The sequence below is a fragment of the Myotis yumanensis genome, unplaced genomic scaffold, assembly GCF_028538775.1.
Source record: "Myotis yumanensis isolate MYYU_CA2020_CCGP unplaced genomic scaffold, mMyoYum1.0.hap1 SCAF_7, whole genome shotgun sequence".
Taxonomy (NCBI): domain Eukaryota; kingdom Metazoa; phylum Chordata; class Mammalia; order Chiroptera; family Vespertilionidae; genus Myotis; species Myotis yumanensis.
In genome coordinates, this window is record NW_027223758.1 from 32,019,804 (window position 1) to 32,032,754 (window position 12,951).

At 45.7% G+C, this 12,951-nt stretch overlaps 1 protein-coding gene across 1 annotated transcript; it reads left to right on the forward strand.

The window, feature by feature from the left end:
- Window positions 1-592: 592 nt before the first annotated feature.
- SIRPB2 (signal regulatory protein beta 2) lies at window positions 593-12,547 on the forward strand. The gene is made up of 5 exons (XM_070421462.1): window positions 593-670; window positions 7,185-7,550; window positions 8,816-9,157; window positions 9,701-9,766; window positions 10,940-12,547. The coding sequence occupies exons 1-5, from the start codon at window positions 601-603 to the stop codon at window positions 11,083-11,085; spliced, it is 990 nt and encodes a 329-aa protein (XP_070277563.1). The 5' UTR covers window positions 593-600; the 3' UTR covers window positions 11,086-12,547.
- The last annotated feature ends 404 nt before the right edge of the window (window positions 12,548-12,951 follow it).

Sequence of the window (12,951 nt, forward strand, 5' to 3'; positions counted from 1 at the left end):
ACATTCATATACCCAATAACCTGGCATTTCCACTCTTGGCTCAGAAACAAAGCCTCAGAGATGGCAAGTGAGTTTGAAAGCTCACACAGCCAGGAAGAGGCAAACCCAGTACTTGGTCCAAAGTCTGGCTGACTTGAGCACACCATTTTTTATTTTTTATTTTTTTTAAGAACAATCTATTTTATTGAGGGCCTTCAGGGAAGGGTTGAATCGCTGGGAGGACAATGAGATCCCATGTCTTCTGCAGGCCGGATCTCGCAAGCTTTACAACCTCCAAAAACAGCACACACTTTGACAGCCATGCTCATCTCCCTCCCAAGGTGCTGAGGACAGAGTGTGTGGCAAGGGATCATTAAAGTTTTGACAGGCTAATTATAGGAACCACTGCCCAGCCACAAAAGCCGGAACCGGTCCACCAGGCTCTTCCCTCTTGCATCAGCAGCCTTATTTTGCTGTGTTCAAAACACTTCCCCAAATAGCCTTCACCACGAGAAGCAGACACAGCCTTGCCCAAAGCCCCACTTCAGACTCCAACACGCATCTGAGAGCAAAGACACGGCCGGTCTCAGGGACTACAAGAGGCACCGTGTGCCCCTCGTCATGCCCACCCCTCCCCACTTGGCCCACTCACCTCCCTCCTGGCAACTGGTGCTGCTCCTTGTCCTCTCAGGTGAGTGGGATCTGGAACAGAACAGAATTTACCCCTGGCTGGTCCCAGACAGGGGCATCAGCTGCCCTGGCATGCCTGGTGGGGCAAGAACCCACCAAGACAGAGTAGGTTGAGGACTTTCCTGACCCCAGCAGAGCACAGACCCAGTGTCCAAAGAAGCAGAACTTCTTGGGCAGCACAGGGAAGTTAAGCTCCCAGGCTCTGGGCTCATGCCAGGTGGGTTCTGGTTCGGACACTTGTGTGCCCATGTCACCTCTTCCACCAAGCAAGACCGCTAGTGGGACCTTTCTCTAGAAATGCTGGGAGTATTAAACATAAAAATGGTGAGGTGCAGCCCAGGGCCATTGGTGTTATTGGCAGGGCCCTCGCCCTTCAGTGTAAAATGAAAATGCAAGTCCTTTGTTCAAGAAGTATTAAGAGTTTCAAAGCTCCTAGCTGGTTTGGCTCAGTGGATAGAGGGTTGGCCTGCAGACCAAAGGGTCCCGGGTTTGATTCCGGTCAAGGGCACGTACCTTGGTTACAGGCTCATCCCCAGCCCTGGCCCTGGTTGGGGTGCATGCAGGAGGCAACCAATCGATGTGTTTCTCTCACATAGATATTTCTCTTTGTCTTTCCCTCTCTCTTCTACTCTCTCTAAAAAAAATAAAAATCAATGGAAAAATATCCTCAGGGTCCCCCAGTATTGGGAGACCTGGGTCAATTGCAATTGTTGTTAACAACAACAACAAAAATGTTCCATTCTTTGATTGATTTCAGAGAGGAAGGGAGAGGGAGAGAGAGATAGAAACATCAATAATGAGAGAGTCATTAATCGGCTCCCTCCTGCACACCCCACACTGGGGATGTGACCTTGACCGGAATCAAACCCGGGACCCTTCAGTCCACAAGCTCTATCCATTGAGCCATACCGGCTAGGGCAAATATTCCATTCTTTAAAAATAATAATAATAATTTAAGGCAGCAACAACAGAGCATTAACTCAAGCATAGGCCTATGTGACTATTCACATGGAACAGCCATGAGCCAGCACTGGCCCAGCCCGAGACAAAGCTAGGCTCAAATCTCGCCACCGATTGCTTTCACTAACTTCTCTCTGAGCCTCAGGTTTCCCTCTCTGTGAAGTGGGGCTAATCATAAGACCCACCTCATGACTGTGTTAGGAGGTTTCAATGAGGTTATACCTATAAGTACAGTTGACCCTTGAACAATGCAGGGGTTTGGGGGTTCTGACTCCCCAGGCAATTAAAATCCATGTATAACTTTTGATTCTCCAAAAATTCAACTAATAGTAGTCTACTGTTGACCAGAAACCTTCCTTATAAACAGTCCATGAACACATATTTTGTGTTATATGTACTATACTCTGTATACTTAGAATAAAGTAAGCTAAATTTTTAAAATGTTATTAAGAAAATCATAAAGATCCTGGCTGGTGTGGCTTAGGGGTTGAGCATCGACCTATGAACCAGGAAGTCAATCGAACTAGGTTCGAGTCCCTCTCAGGGCACATGCCTGGGTTGTAGGCTCGATCCCCAGTGTGGGCCATGCAGGAGGCAGCCGATCAATGATGTTCTCTCATCAATGATGTTTCTATCTCTCTCTCCCTCTCCCTTCCTCTCTGAAATCAATAAAAATGTATTTTAAAATACTTTTTAAAGAAAATCATAAAGAAAACACACTTATAGTGCTGTATGTATTCACTGAAAAAAAATCTATGTTTAAGTGGATCCACATAGTTCAAACCCATGTTGTTCAAGGGTCAACTGTACCTGGCACAATGTAAAGATTGGATAACTGTTGGCAATTATTATCAGACTCATATCTCCTCTAGGATCATCTAGTTGCAGGGCCTTGAGGCTCCTGGGTATTGTTCAGCCTCTCAGCCCAGAACACTGTGACCCACCAGACAAAATGCTTGGTTCTCAACAGGCTCATTCCATCTCTTGCCCATCTGGCCCCTTGTCCCCAGCCCCTATTGAGATCTAGATTCTGTTCATCACACCTTCGGTCCCCCAGATGGTAACCCCCAGGAGGGTCCTGGTGGGACTCAGGTGTGGGGCTTTGAATAATGATAGCTAATATTGAGAGAAGTTAGCATGAAACACGGGCAGACAGGGCAGGGGTCCAGTGGAAAACAAAGGCAAGTGGAACATAGGCCGGGCAGACAAGGCAGTTTGAGCAGCCTAATCACAGAAACCAACCAAGCAGGATAACAAAATGTTTTTGGACTCAGAGCGGGGCAGGTGAAACTAAGGAGGGTCTGCAACAATAAGGTGAACTGACACATAGGAACTGGGGAAGTTCAGATCCGTTGCTGGGCAAGATCAATTAAGGGAATCAATCAGGTGGCTACATGGGTAGATATAGAGCAGGCGTGTAGCAAATATATACCTCTAGACTACAAGGCTTCAAGGGGGCAGCCCATTATTGCCCCCCCCCCACTCCCCATGCGGGGAGTCTGAATCTGCTTGTAATAAATTTTCCACACTTTTGCTTAGTTAAATCTTCTTCTGGTCCGCGGAGCTCATTCTTAGGCGTCAGAGACGCGACCCTGGGAAAAAAACCTCAGCTCACCCTTCAGGTTATCAATATGTTTAGCATTTGCATTGTGCTGAGCCCTCCATCAACTATTGAAAGAATGGATGTTGAAATCTCACACTTTGTGCATTTGTCAGTTTCTCTCTGCTATTCTATTATTGGGTTTTGCTTTATATACATACTTTGAAGTTCTGTTATTAGGTACATAAATGTTTGGGATTTATATGGCTTCTTGATTAATTTACTCCTTTATCATTATGAAATAATACCCTTTATTTCTGGAGATAGTGTTTGCTCTGAAGTCTACTTTATCTGATATTAAAATAACCACTCCAGCTTTCTTTTGATTGGTGCTAGTATGCTGTATATTTTTCTATCATTTTCCTTTTAATCTATTTACACCTTTAATATTTATAGTGCATTTCCTATAAGCAACAGATAGTTGGGTCTTATTTTTTATCTAATACAGTGGTTCTCAACCTTCTGGCCCTTTAAATACAGTTCCTCATGTTGTGAACTAACCATAAAATTATTTTCGTTGCTACTTCATAACTGTAATGTTGCTACTGTTATGAATCGTAATGTAAATATCTGAATATGCAGGATGATCTTAGGCGACCCCTGTGAAAGGGTAGTTCGACTGCCAAAGGGGTCGTGACCCACAGGTTGAGAACCACTGATCTAATATGATAAGCTCTAACCTGTACTTAACATATTTAGAGCATTTACATTGACCAATTTAAATCTATTACCCTCCTCTCTGTTCTTTGTTCCCTTTTCCTTCTACCTATTACTGGTAATTAAATATTTTTATAATGTTATTTTATCTCCTTTATTGGCTGTTAGCTATAACTCTTTATTTTGTAGTTTAGTGGTTGCTTTAGAGTTTAATTATACACCTTTAATTTATCACCATCTACCTTTTATCATACCATTTCACATATATAGTCATGCATTATTTAGGACAGGGACTGAGAAAGGCATCATTAGGTGAATTTGTCATTGTGTCTACATTTAGGGGTCATGATGAACAAAGCAACATGAGATTAAATCATGCCCAAGAGAAACTGATGCAATCAAGAGATGCAATAGACATGAGATGTGTGAGGCTGCTGCCAGAATAACATGGCATTCTGTTTTCGAGTGTACAAAATACTTCTATTTTAAAAATAGAAAAACTACACTACAAAATGATTAAAAGTATAGCATAGTAAATATGTAAAGCAGTAACATAGTCATTTATTATCATCATCAAGTATTATGTACTGTGTGTGTGTGTGTGTGTGTGTGTGTGTATAACAGAGGCCCGGTGCACAAAATTCGTGCACAGGGGGAGTGGGGGACCCTCAGCCTGGCCTGCACCCTCTCCACTCCAAAACCTCTCAGGGGATGTCCGACTGCTGGTTTAGACCCAATCCCTGTGGGATCCCTGTGGGATCGAGCCTAAACCGCCAGTCAGACATCCCCCTTGCAATCCAGGACTGCTGGCTCCTAAACACTCGCCTGCCTGCCCTCCCCTGCAGGCTTGATTATCCCTAACTGCCCTCCCCTGCTGGCCTGATCGCCCCAACCGCCTCTGCCTTAGTCCCCACTACTGTGGCTTTGTCCGGAAGGACATCAGGTCTAATTAGCATATTACCCTTTTATTAGTATAGATATTATAGTTTTATAAAACTGGCAGCACAGTAGGTTTGTTTACAACATCATCACCACAAACACATGAGGAATATGGTGCTCTATGACCTTACCATGGCTACAATGTCACTAGGAAGATTGTAGAGGAGCTGATGGGTCCACCGTAGTACATGTGGTCCATTGTTGATGAAACCGTCATTATGTGATGCATGACTATAGTATAGGAACCTTACAATAGTATACTGACATTTCTTCCATCTCTCCTTTTATTCTATTCTTTTCTTTACTTAAATAAGCACTATAAACCTCACATTAGAATGTTACTAGTTTTTACAAATTTGGGGCCTTGTTTTCAGATTTGTTAAGTGGGACAGGAGCACGTCTCTCTGAGTAAAGTACTCTGTCCTGTGTAGTCCACCCATTGCCCTGTGGGTCATGAGGTCTTCCAGTCTGGCTGGTGGGAACAGGCACAATTCTCAGTCCTGTGCTGAGGGATGGTCACTGTTCTGTGTATACATGTGAGGAAACTACTTGAGGCCAGGGAAAGGCCCACCAGAAAAGACTGGAGAGAACAGATCTGACTAGTTCAGATAATGGTGTTTGGGGTGGGTGTTGCTGAACTTCTTGAAACTAAGGACACCAAGGACAAAAAGCATCCCTAGGGTTAAACAGGGGGTGTCACTTGGTCACAACTGTGACTAATAGCACACATCTAGCAGAAGGCAGACAGAAAAAAAATTTAGAATTCTACAACCCTTCCCCACATCCTCTTAGAAGGAGACGTTTGCTTCACTGCCCTACCTCACCTCATTTGCAACTGAGAAACACCGTGATATACTGCAAGCTTATGTCTTGGAGTGAGACTGAGTTATTCCCAGGGCCTGATGGGAACAAACCAAGGGCACAAAGCTGATGACCTTGTGTGGAGCTGAACACTAAGTCACCTGATCTGCACTCCAATCCTGGCCATGATACCTACTGAATGCATGGTTCACCTCAGGTTTCTTCAACTCTCTGACATTAGTTTTCTCGTCTCAAAAATAGACATAATAGCCCATCCAGTGTGGTTCAGTGGTTGAGCATCAACCCATGAACCAGGAGGTCATAGAGTTTAATTCCTGGGAAGGGCACATGCCTAGGTTTCAGGCTCGATCCTCAGTGAGGGGCATGCAGGAGGGGCATCCATATTTCTGTATATATCTCTCTTCCCTTCCTCTCTCTCTAAAACCAATAAACGTATTTTTTAAGTTAAGAAAAAACCACAGAGGTAGTAAAATAGCACCCTTCTCATAGAGTGCTGGTACCTATGATGTTCATAACCTGGGTGTAGAACTTCCATCGGTGGCCTCCACCCTCTTTCTCTGAACTTAGTCTGAGGCCAACCTCAAAGTTCAACCTACCCCCCAGATAGACTCACTTCACAGTGCATCAACAAGCATTGAAGGAGTCCCAGGAGGCAGGGGGGTACTTACAATGAGCACCACAGCACTTAAGCTCTGTGTGCCCCATTTGAGGGTTAAGAGCAGGGGCTCTAGAAACAGGCTTTAAGTGTTTGGATTGAGGCTCTGTCACATTTTGGCGGGTGGTGAATTAGTTTGCTAGGGATGTCTTAACAAAGTACCACAGGCTGCTGGCTTAAATAACAGGAATTTTTTGTTTATATAATTCTACAGGCTAGAAGTCTAAGATGAAGATGTCTACAGGGTTGATTTACCCTGAGGCCTGTTTTCTTGGTTGTAGATGGCTGTCTTCTCCCCGTGTCTTCATGTGGTTTTCCGTGTGTGTGTGTGTGTGTGTGTGTGTGTCCTAATCTACTGTTCTTATAAGGACACCAGTCATGTTGGATTAAGACCCACCCATGTGACCTCATTTTAACTTAATTATCTATTTATAGACTTTATGACCAAATGCAGTCATGTTCTGAGGTACATGGGTTAGGACTTCAACATATGAATTGTGGGGTAGGAGCACCATTCAGCCCATAAGTGGTGAACCTGGGGAAGTTACCTAACCTTTCTGGGTACTCACTGTTTTTGTTCTAAAATGGGGATGATGCTGCCCACCTCAAGGGAGTGCTGGGAGGAATAAATGCAATAATACATGCAGGGCCTGGCCATGGTGAGTACTCAAGTGCCATCTATTATTTGTAAATTCTCCATTCACTATCTCTGTTCTCTCCAGCCAGTTGCCTCATCTCCTCTTTCACTTCCCCCTCCAGCAACCCCTGGAGTGTCCTGAGCAATTGTTCTTGGTCAGCTAATGACTAGTTTCTGTTAAGCTTGCCTCTCAGATCTCCAAATCTTTCCTGCAGCAGCTCAAGGCCTTTCTTCATCTATTGTAGGAGTCTCTGAGAGGAGCAAAGGGAATGAGTGGCAGGTGCTGCAACCTGAGGGTCCCATGCTGGTGGCAGAAGGTGAGACACTGCTACTGAGGTGTACAGTGATCGGCTCCTGCATTGATGCCATGATTAAATGGATCAAGGTGAGCAAGCAGGACCAGCAGGAAATTTATAATTTCAAACATGGCTTCTTCCCTGGGGTGACACCTGTGACCCAGCAGACGTTGGAGCCACTTAGTTGCGACTATTCCATCTACATTCATAATGTCACCAAGGAGCAGGAAGGAACCTACCACTGTGTGAGGTTTGATGGCTTGAGTGAGCCCTCAGAAATGCAGCTGGATGAAGGCACCTCAGTGCTTGTGAAGGGTGAGTATCAGGCCCTGCAGGTTAAAGCATTCTTCTCTGATCTGTTTTTCTACATCAGTCACTTGTATCCACAATCGTGCTGTATACACAAAATCTCAGCGGCACGTAACAATTAGTATATCTCACTCACACATTTACTAGTATAGGCAGCTGGGGTGGTTCTATTCCATATGTCTCATTCCAGATGAGCCAGAGTGCATTTTCTCATGGAGATGGCAGGAGAACAGGAAGTCAAGTCCTAACACTCCCAGTACATGTCAAACTTCCACTGGCATAGTGTCTGCTAACAGCCCATTGGTTAAAGCAAGTCACATGACTCAGCTCAAATTCAATAGACAAGAAAGTGTACCCTATCATCATGAGGCTATGGCAGGAGTGTGGATGTTCCAGAGGGGAGTTAAGAACTGGGGCTGATCATTTCATTTACTCACTCCCCAAGGAATCAGTCATTTTATCTGTAAGTTTACCAGTGATAACCTGGATACCCAAATCCTGGGTGTGTCATTCAATAGAAGTGTGTTTTTAAGTCAGTCACTTCAGCTCTATGTACTTGAAAAATAGACAACACAATTCCTGCTTCAAGAGTCATTCAGATAAGGAACAGATGTTTGTGAAACCACTCTAAACTGCTGACATGGAGAGTATCTGTGAGTGTGGTCATGGGGGCGGGGGATAGTGGGGAGGAGGCTGGTCCATTTTCACTTGATGCAAGCATTTCAGGAAGACTTCTCTGACTCCTTCCAAGCTGTGGCTGGTGACTTCTCTTGGTCCTGCAGTCGCTGGGTTTCCAAACTCAGGGGGATTTCCTGGACCATCTCCACAGCCAGACTGAGACCTTCTTCAGGACAGGACATTTGTGTGTCTTTCTGAGCTCCATTTTCCCCTGTTCTAGCAACAAAACAAAGTGGGTACTGAGAACTTCTTTATTGCCCTGGCTGGTGTGGCTCAGTGGGTTGGAGCATCGTCCCTTACACTGAAAGGTTGCTGGATGGATTCCTAGTCAGGGCATATGCCCAGGTTTGGAGTTCCATCCTTTTTCAGAGCATGTGCAGAAGGAAACCGATCAATGTTTCACTCTTACATCGTTGTTTCTCTCTCTTTCCCTCTCTCTTCCTCTCTTCAACTACTGAGTAATGAGGAAACATAGGAGGGAGTGGCTGAGTGAAGAAATCAGGGAAGCGGAAGGGAGGAAAGATATAAAGGTGGAAATGAGTGGACAATGGAAGAAGAGAGAGAATAAAACAAGGGTCTGTCTTTGGCTTCAGGAGCTGGGAACCTAGAGCCAAACCTCCGGATCATCCAGCCCCGGGAGCTGGTGTTGGCAACCCCTGGAGACACTGTCTTCCTGAACTGCACAGTGCTTGGAGATGGTCCTTCCGGGCCCATCAGGTGGTTCCGGGGGTCTGGTCTGAGCCGTGAAGCCATTTACAACTTTGAAGGCATCTCCCAACCCAATGTGACTGCGGTCCAGGCCTCCAGCAGCGATTTCAGCATTCTTTTGCAAGGTGTCTCTACGGAGTATGCAGGCACCTACTACTGTGTAAAGTTTCAGAGGAAACTTAACAGGCAATACCTGTCTGGACAGGGCACCAGGCTGAGGGTGAAAGGTAAGACAGGTGGTCGAGGCGGTGGTAGGGAAAGGGGGGAGGTTATCCACAAGGAACTTTTCACCATGTCCCAAACACGCCAGCTTTTCTCAGCCTCCATGCCTTTACATAAACTGCTCCCTCTGCCTGGAATGTTTTCTCATTTTCTATGTCAAACTCCTAATCGTCCTTCAAAGCTCAGCATCAATAGCCTCTCCTCTGTGAAACCTTCTCCTTTTACCAGGCAGAGTTCACTTTTCCTCATTCTGGATCCCATAGAATTTTGTATAGTTAATGGTTCAACAAACATCTAGTGCGTGCCTGTTGACTGCTCTGCAGTGTACTCGGTGCTGTGGACACTGCAGTAAATCAGACATTGTTTCAACCCCAGAGATGCTCACACGGGTCTAACTAGTCCTTATAGGGACGAGGTCTGACATATAGCCCCCATCCCAGGTAGAAACTGGCAGGCTTATTTTGGTGACCCCAGCTCCAAGCACAGGGCTCAGAAAGTTGTGGGGCAGAAAGAAAAGTGGAACTTGAGACCACCTCTCTCCCTTGCAGCAAAGCCCACTTCTTCCCAAGAGGCAGAAGTCATCAATCAACATGTAGCCAGGAGATCTCTGTCAGGTGAGTGAGTGTTCCTACCTGCAATGGAGTTAACCAGGACCCCACAGGCGAAGGTGGGGCACAGATGGCTTAGCCATGGGAAGGGAGTCGTCCGGTCTAGGGCCCATCTGTCACCAAGAGAGTTCCGGGAAGCCAGAGCACCTTGCTAAAGCTCCATCAGAGACACAGTCAGTGCTAGCTGTTCAGCAGGCGGTCTTCCCTGAGAGGCAGTGGTCTCCCCGTGATTCCCTGTAAGATTACACTGTAAAACTGTGGGTAACTGTGCTGAAGCACATGGCTCTGGATTGAGCCCCTTTCTCTCTGCGAGACTGTGGGCAGGTTACCTCACTCCTTGAATCTCTGATGTCCTGCTCTGTGACCTGGGGTGTCGGGATGGGGATCAGAGAGCCTACCTCACAGGGTTGTGTGTGGACCCAATGAGTCACATGTGCTGAATGCCCGGAACTGTGTCTTTCACGTCACCTGTTAGTACTCAGGGATGCTCGATGACTGGGGAAACTAGGCACAGAGGTTGCCAGGGTGCCCTCCCTGACGCTCAGCCCTGTTCCTGCCATTCTTGGGAGCCCACCACTTCTTTGACAAATGTGGTCCTGAGCAAATCACTTCCCTACTCTGCATCTGTCTCCTCATCTATAAGAATGGCGTTGCTATCCTACCTTGCAAGATTAGTTTGAGGATTCTACTAGGCAATTAGGAAGTGCTTAGCTCAGAACCTGGGGCAGAGGAGTCGATCAGCCAATAAATGAAAGCAGTTTTCTATTATAGCAGGGTTGACGTAGTTTCCATCATTTCGCTATAACGTGAATAAGATGCCATAGGAACTTCACTCTTGTTTATATCAATTAGCCTGTGGTAAAGTTGGTTTCATTACAAATATTATATGTTTTGCTTAAAGTCACAGAACCTATGGATGATGTTAAGGGAGGACTTACTGTATTGTCAGAAGTCAGGGATGCTATCAGGATGATTAAAGGTACAGGTAGGATATTGTCCCTTTCCGGGCCTGGGACAAGGGGAAGGGAGGTCTTGGATCTCCCCTTCCAGTAAGAGAAAGAATGTGGCCCCCAAAATTAGAGAGCAGCTGAGCCCAAACCTCGCCCACAGGGAGCACTGATGTATGGGCTGCCGAGGACTCACCTAGGGTCCTTCTTGAACTCTCCTTTGTGTCCCCAGGCCTCCTGTCTGTGCTCACAGCTGTGGTCCTGGGAATGAAGGCAGTGACCTTGGCTGCACTCCTGCTGGCCCTGGCTGCCTGCTGGAGACACGGTGGGCAAGAAAATGTCAAAACCCCAGGCCGAGCAAAGCTGTGCTCATCTTAGCCTGGGGCATGGGGCCTGGGGCATGGATGAGGGGTCAGTTCCAGAGTGGTGCTCTGAGTCGGACTGGAGCCAGGACTCCCCCACCATTTCTCTGCCTCCAATCCCAGCCTCCAGATGTCCCCCAGGACTCACGAGAAACTCCAGCATCCCTACACCTGGTTTCAGTTCACCTGGTGAAATAGCCCACTTGCCACTGGGCTTCCCTCGGATGTGCTTTCCTCGCTCTTCTCAGCCTGTCCAGGCCCTCCTTGTCCTTCAAGCCTTGCCCAGGTCTCCCTTCAAGGCTCTTGCTCCTGCTGCAGTCCCTGTGAAGTGCTCTCCCCCTTCCTTCCCCGCTCCACATTTTCACGATCTTCAACTCTAACTCAGAGACTTCCCAGAAGATACCCCTGAGCATTTCTCACCCAGCCACACTGCCTCTATTTGTATCCTTCTCTCCACTTTCCTGCCTTTTTTCTTCCTCATTGTGGCTAGCTTGGGTGGCTGCAATAGTTGGAATATAGGGTTGGTAAGTTTGACGAAACTCATAAATAACAGTGGTTTAAACCAAAACAAAGTTGGTTTCTCTAGTAATATCTGAGCATAAGCAGACCAGGCAAAACAGCTGCTTCCTGGGATTGAGACCAGGGATTCCTTGATCATGTTGCTACCAGGTCCACCTCCCAGGCTGCAAGATCAGGGAAAAGGCAATGAAGGGGAGCATGGCACTCCCCTTCAAGGGCACAGCTAGGAATTTGCCCACATCATCTCTAATTGGCTGGAATGTGTCACATGGTCACACCTAGCTATAAGGAAGGCTGAGAAATACAGTCTTCATTCTGGCAGCAATATTCGCAGCTGAAAAATTTCACTAGAGAAATAGAGGGTAAATATCAGTAGATACTGTAACCCAAGCATGTCAAAATCAGAGGCTAACATGGGCCAAATAAACAAGGTTTAAGTTGATGTGGGCCGCAAATAAAACAAAAGCTTCCATTTTCATAGAAACATAAGTTTATTTCGATAGAGACATGTTGAATACGCAGGGCTGAAATAAATGAGTCATCGTTAACATAAAATAATAGAACATTTTAATAGAAATTAATATTTTTTCTTGAACATTAACTTACCAGACACTAAATAACTGCACAAATTAATAAGCATAACGCAAATAAACCTATTTTTCTTATTCTTCGAAAGCAAAATATTTTCTGTTGCATACACCAAACAAGTCACTACAGGACTAATGATGTGGCAATGGGCTGCTCAAATATTCACTGCTAGTATTAGTGGAGAGAAATGGTGTGCCTGTGTGTAAGGCGCTTAAGGAGAATGAATGCAACACGGTTACAGTAATCAGTCATTAGCGAACGTTGTAGTTTGTATTAATAATTATGTATAACAGGATGTTGTAAAAATTAAGTTATGAAATTTTTATTAAAATGTCTCTTACAGAGACTGGACAAAAATCATGCACTATGGATGAGGACAGTGGGTGGGGAGTGAGGGCGGAGGGTGGGGCGGGAACTGGAGGAGGGGAGTTATGGGGGGGGGGGGAAGAGGAACAAATGTAATCTGAACAATAAAAATTTAATTTAAAAAAAAAAAGAAAACAGGAAAAAAAAAATAAGTAAAATGTCTCTTACATACCGTTATATTGGCTGGGCTGCAAAAATATTTGTTGTGGGCTGCATGTGGCCCGCGGGCCGTGAGTTTGACTTGCTTGCTGTAACTAGTAGTTTCCACCTCAATATCTCAATGACAGACACAGCCTCTTCCTTGCTCTGAGCGACAACTAGTTCAGTCCCCAAGGAAACAGCACCTGCAGTAGGATGGCATAATGGAGGGCAGTTTTTCTCAAGAAGAAGAGATTTTGCCCTGGCCAGT

Bases quoted from the DNA above. Each gene is read 5' to 3' on its own strand.
- SIRPB2 (XM_070421462.1), top strand. From the start codon at position 601: ATGCCCACCCCTCCCCACTTGGCCCACTCACCTCCCTCCTGGCAACTG. The intron at 671-7,184 runs GTGAGTGGGATC...CATCTATTGTAG, and splicing joins GCTGCTCCTTGTCCTCTCAG to GAGTCTCTGAGAGGAGCAAA. The intron at 7,551-8,815 runs GTGAGTATCAGG...CTTTGGCTTCAG, and splicing joins CACCTCAGTGCTTGTGAAGG to GAGCTGGGAACCTAGAGCCA.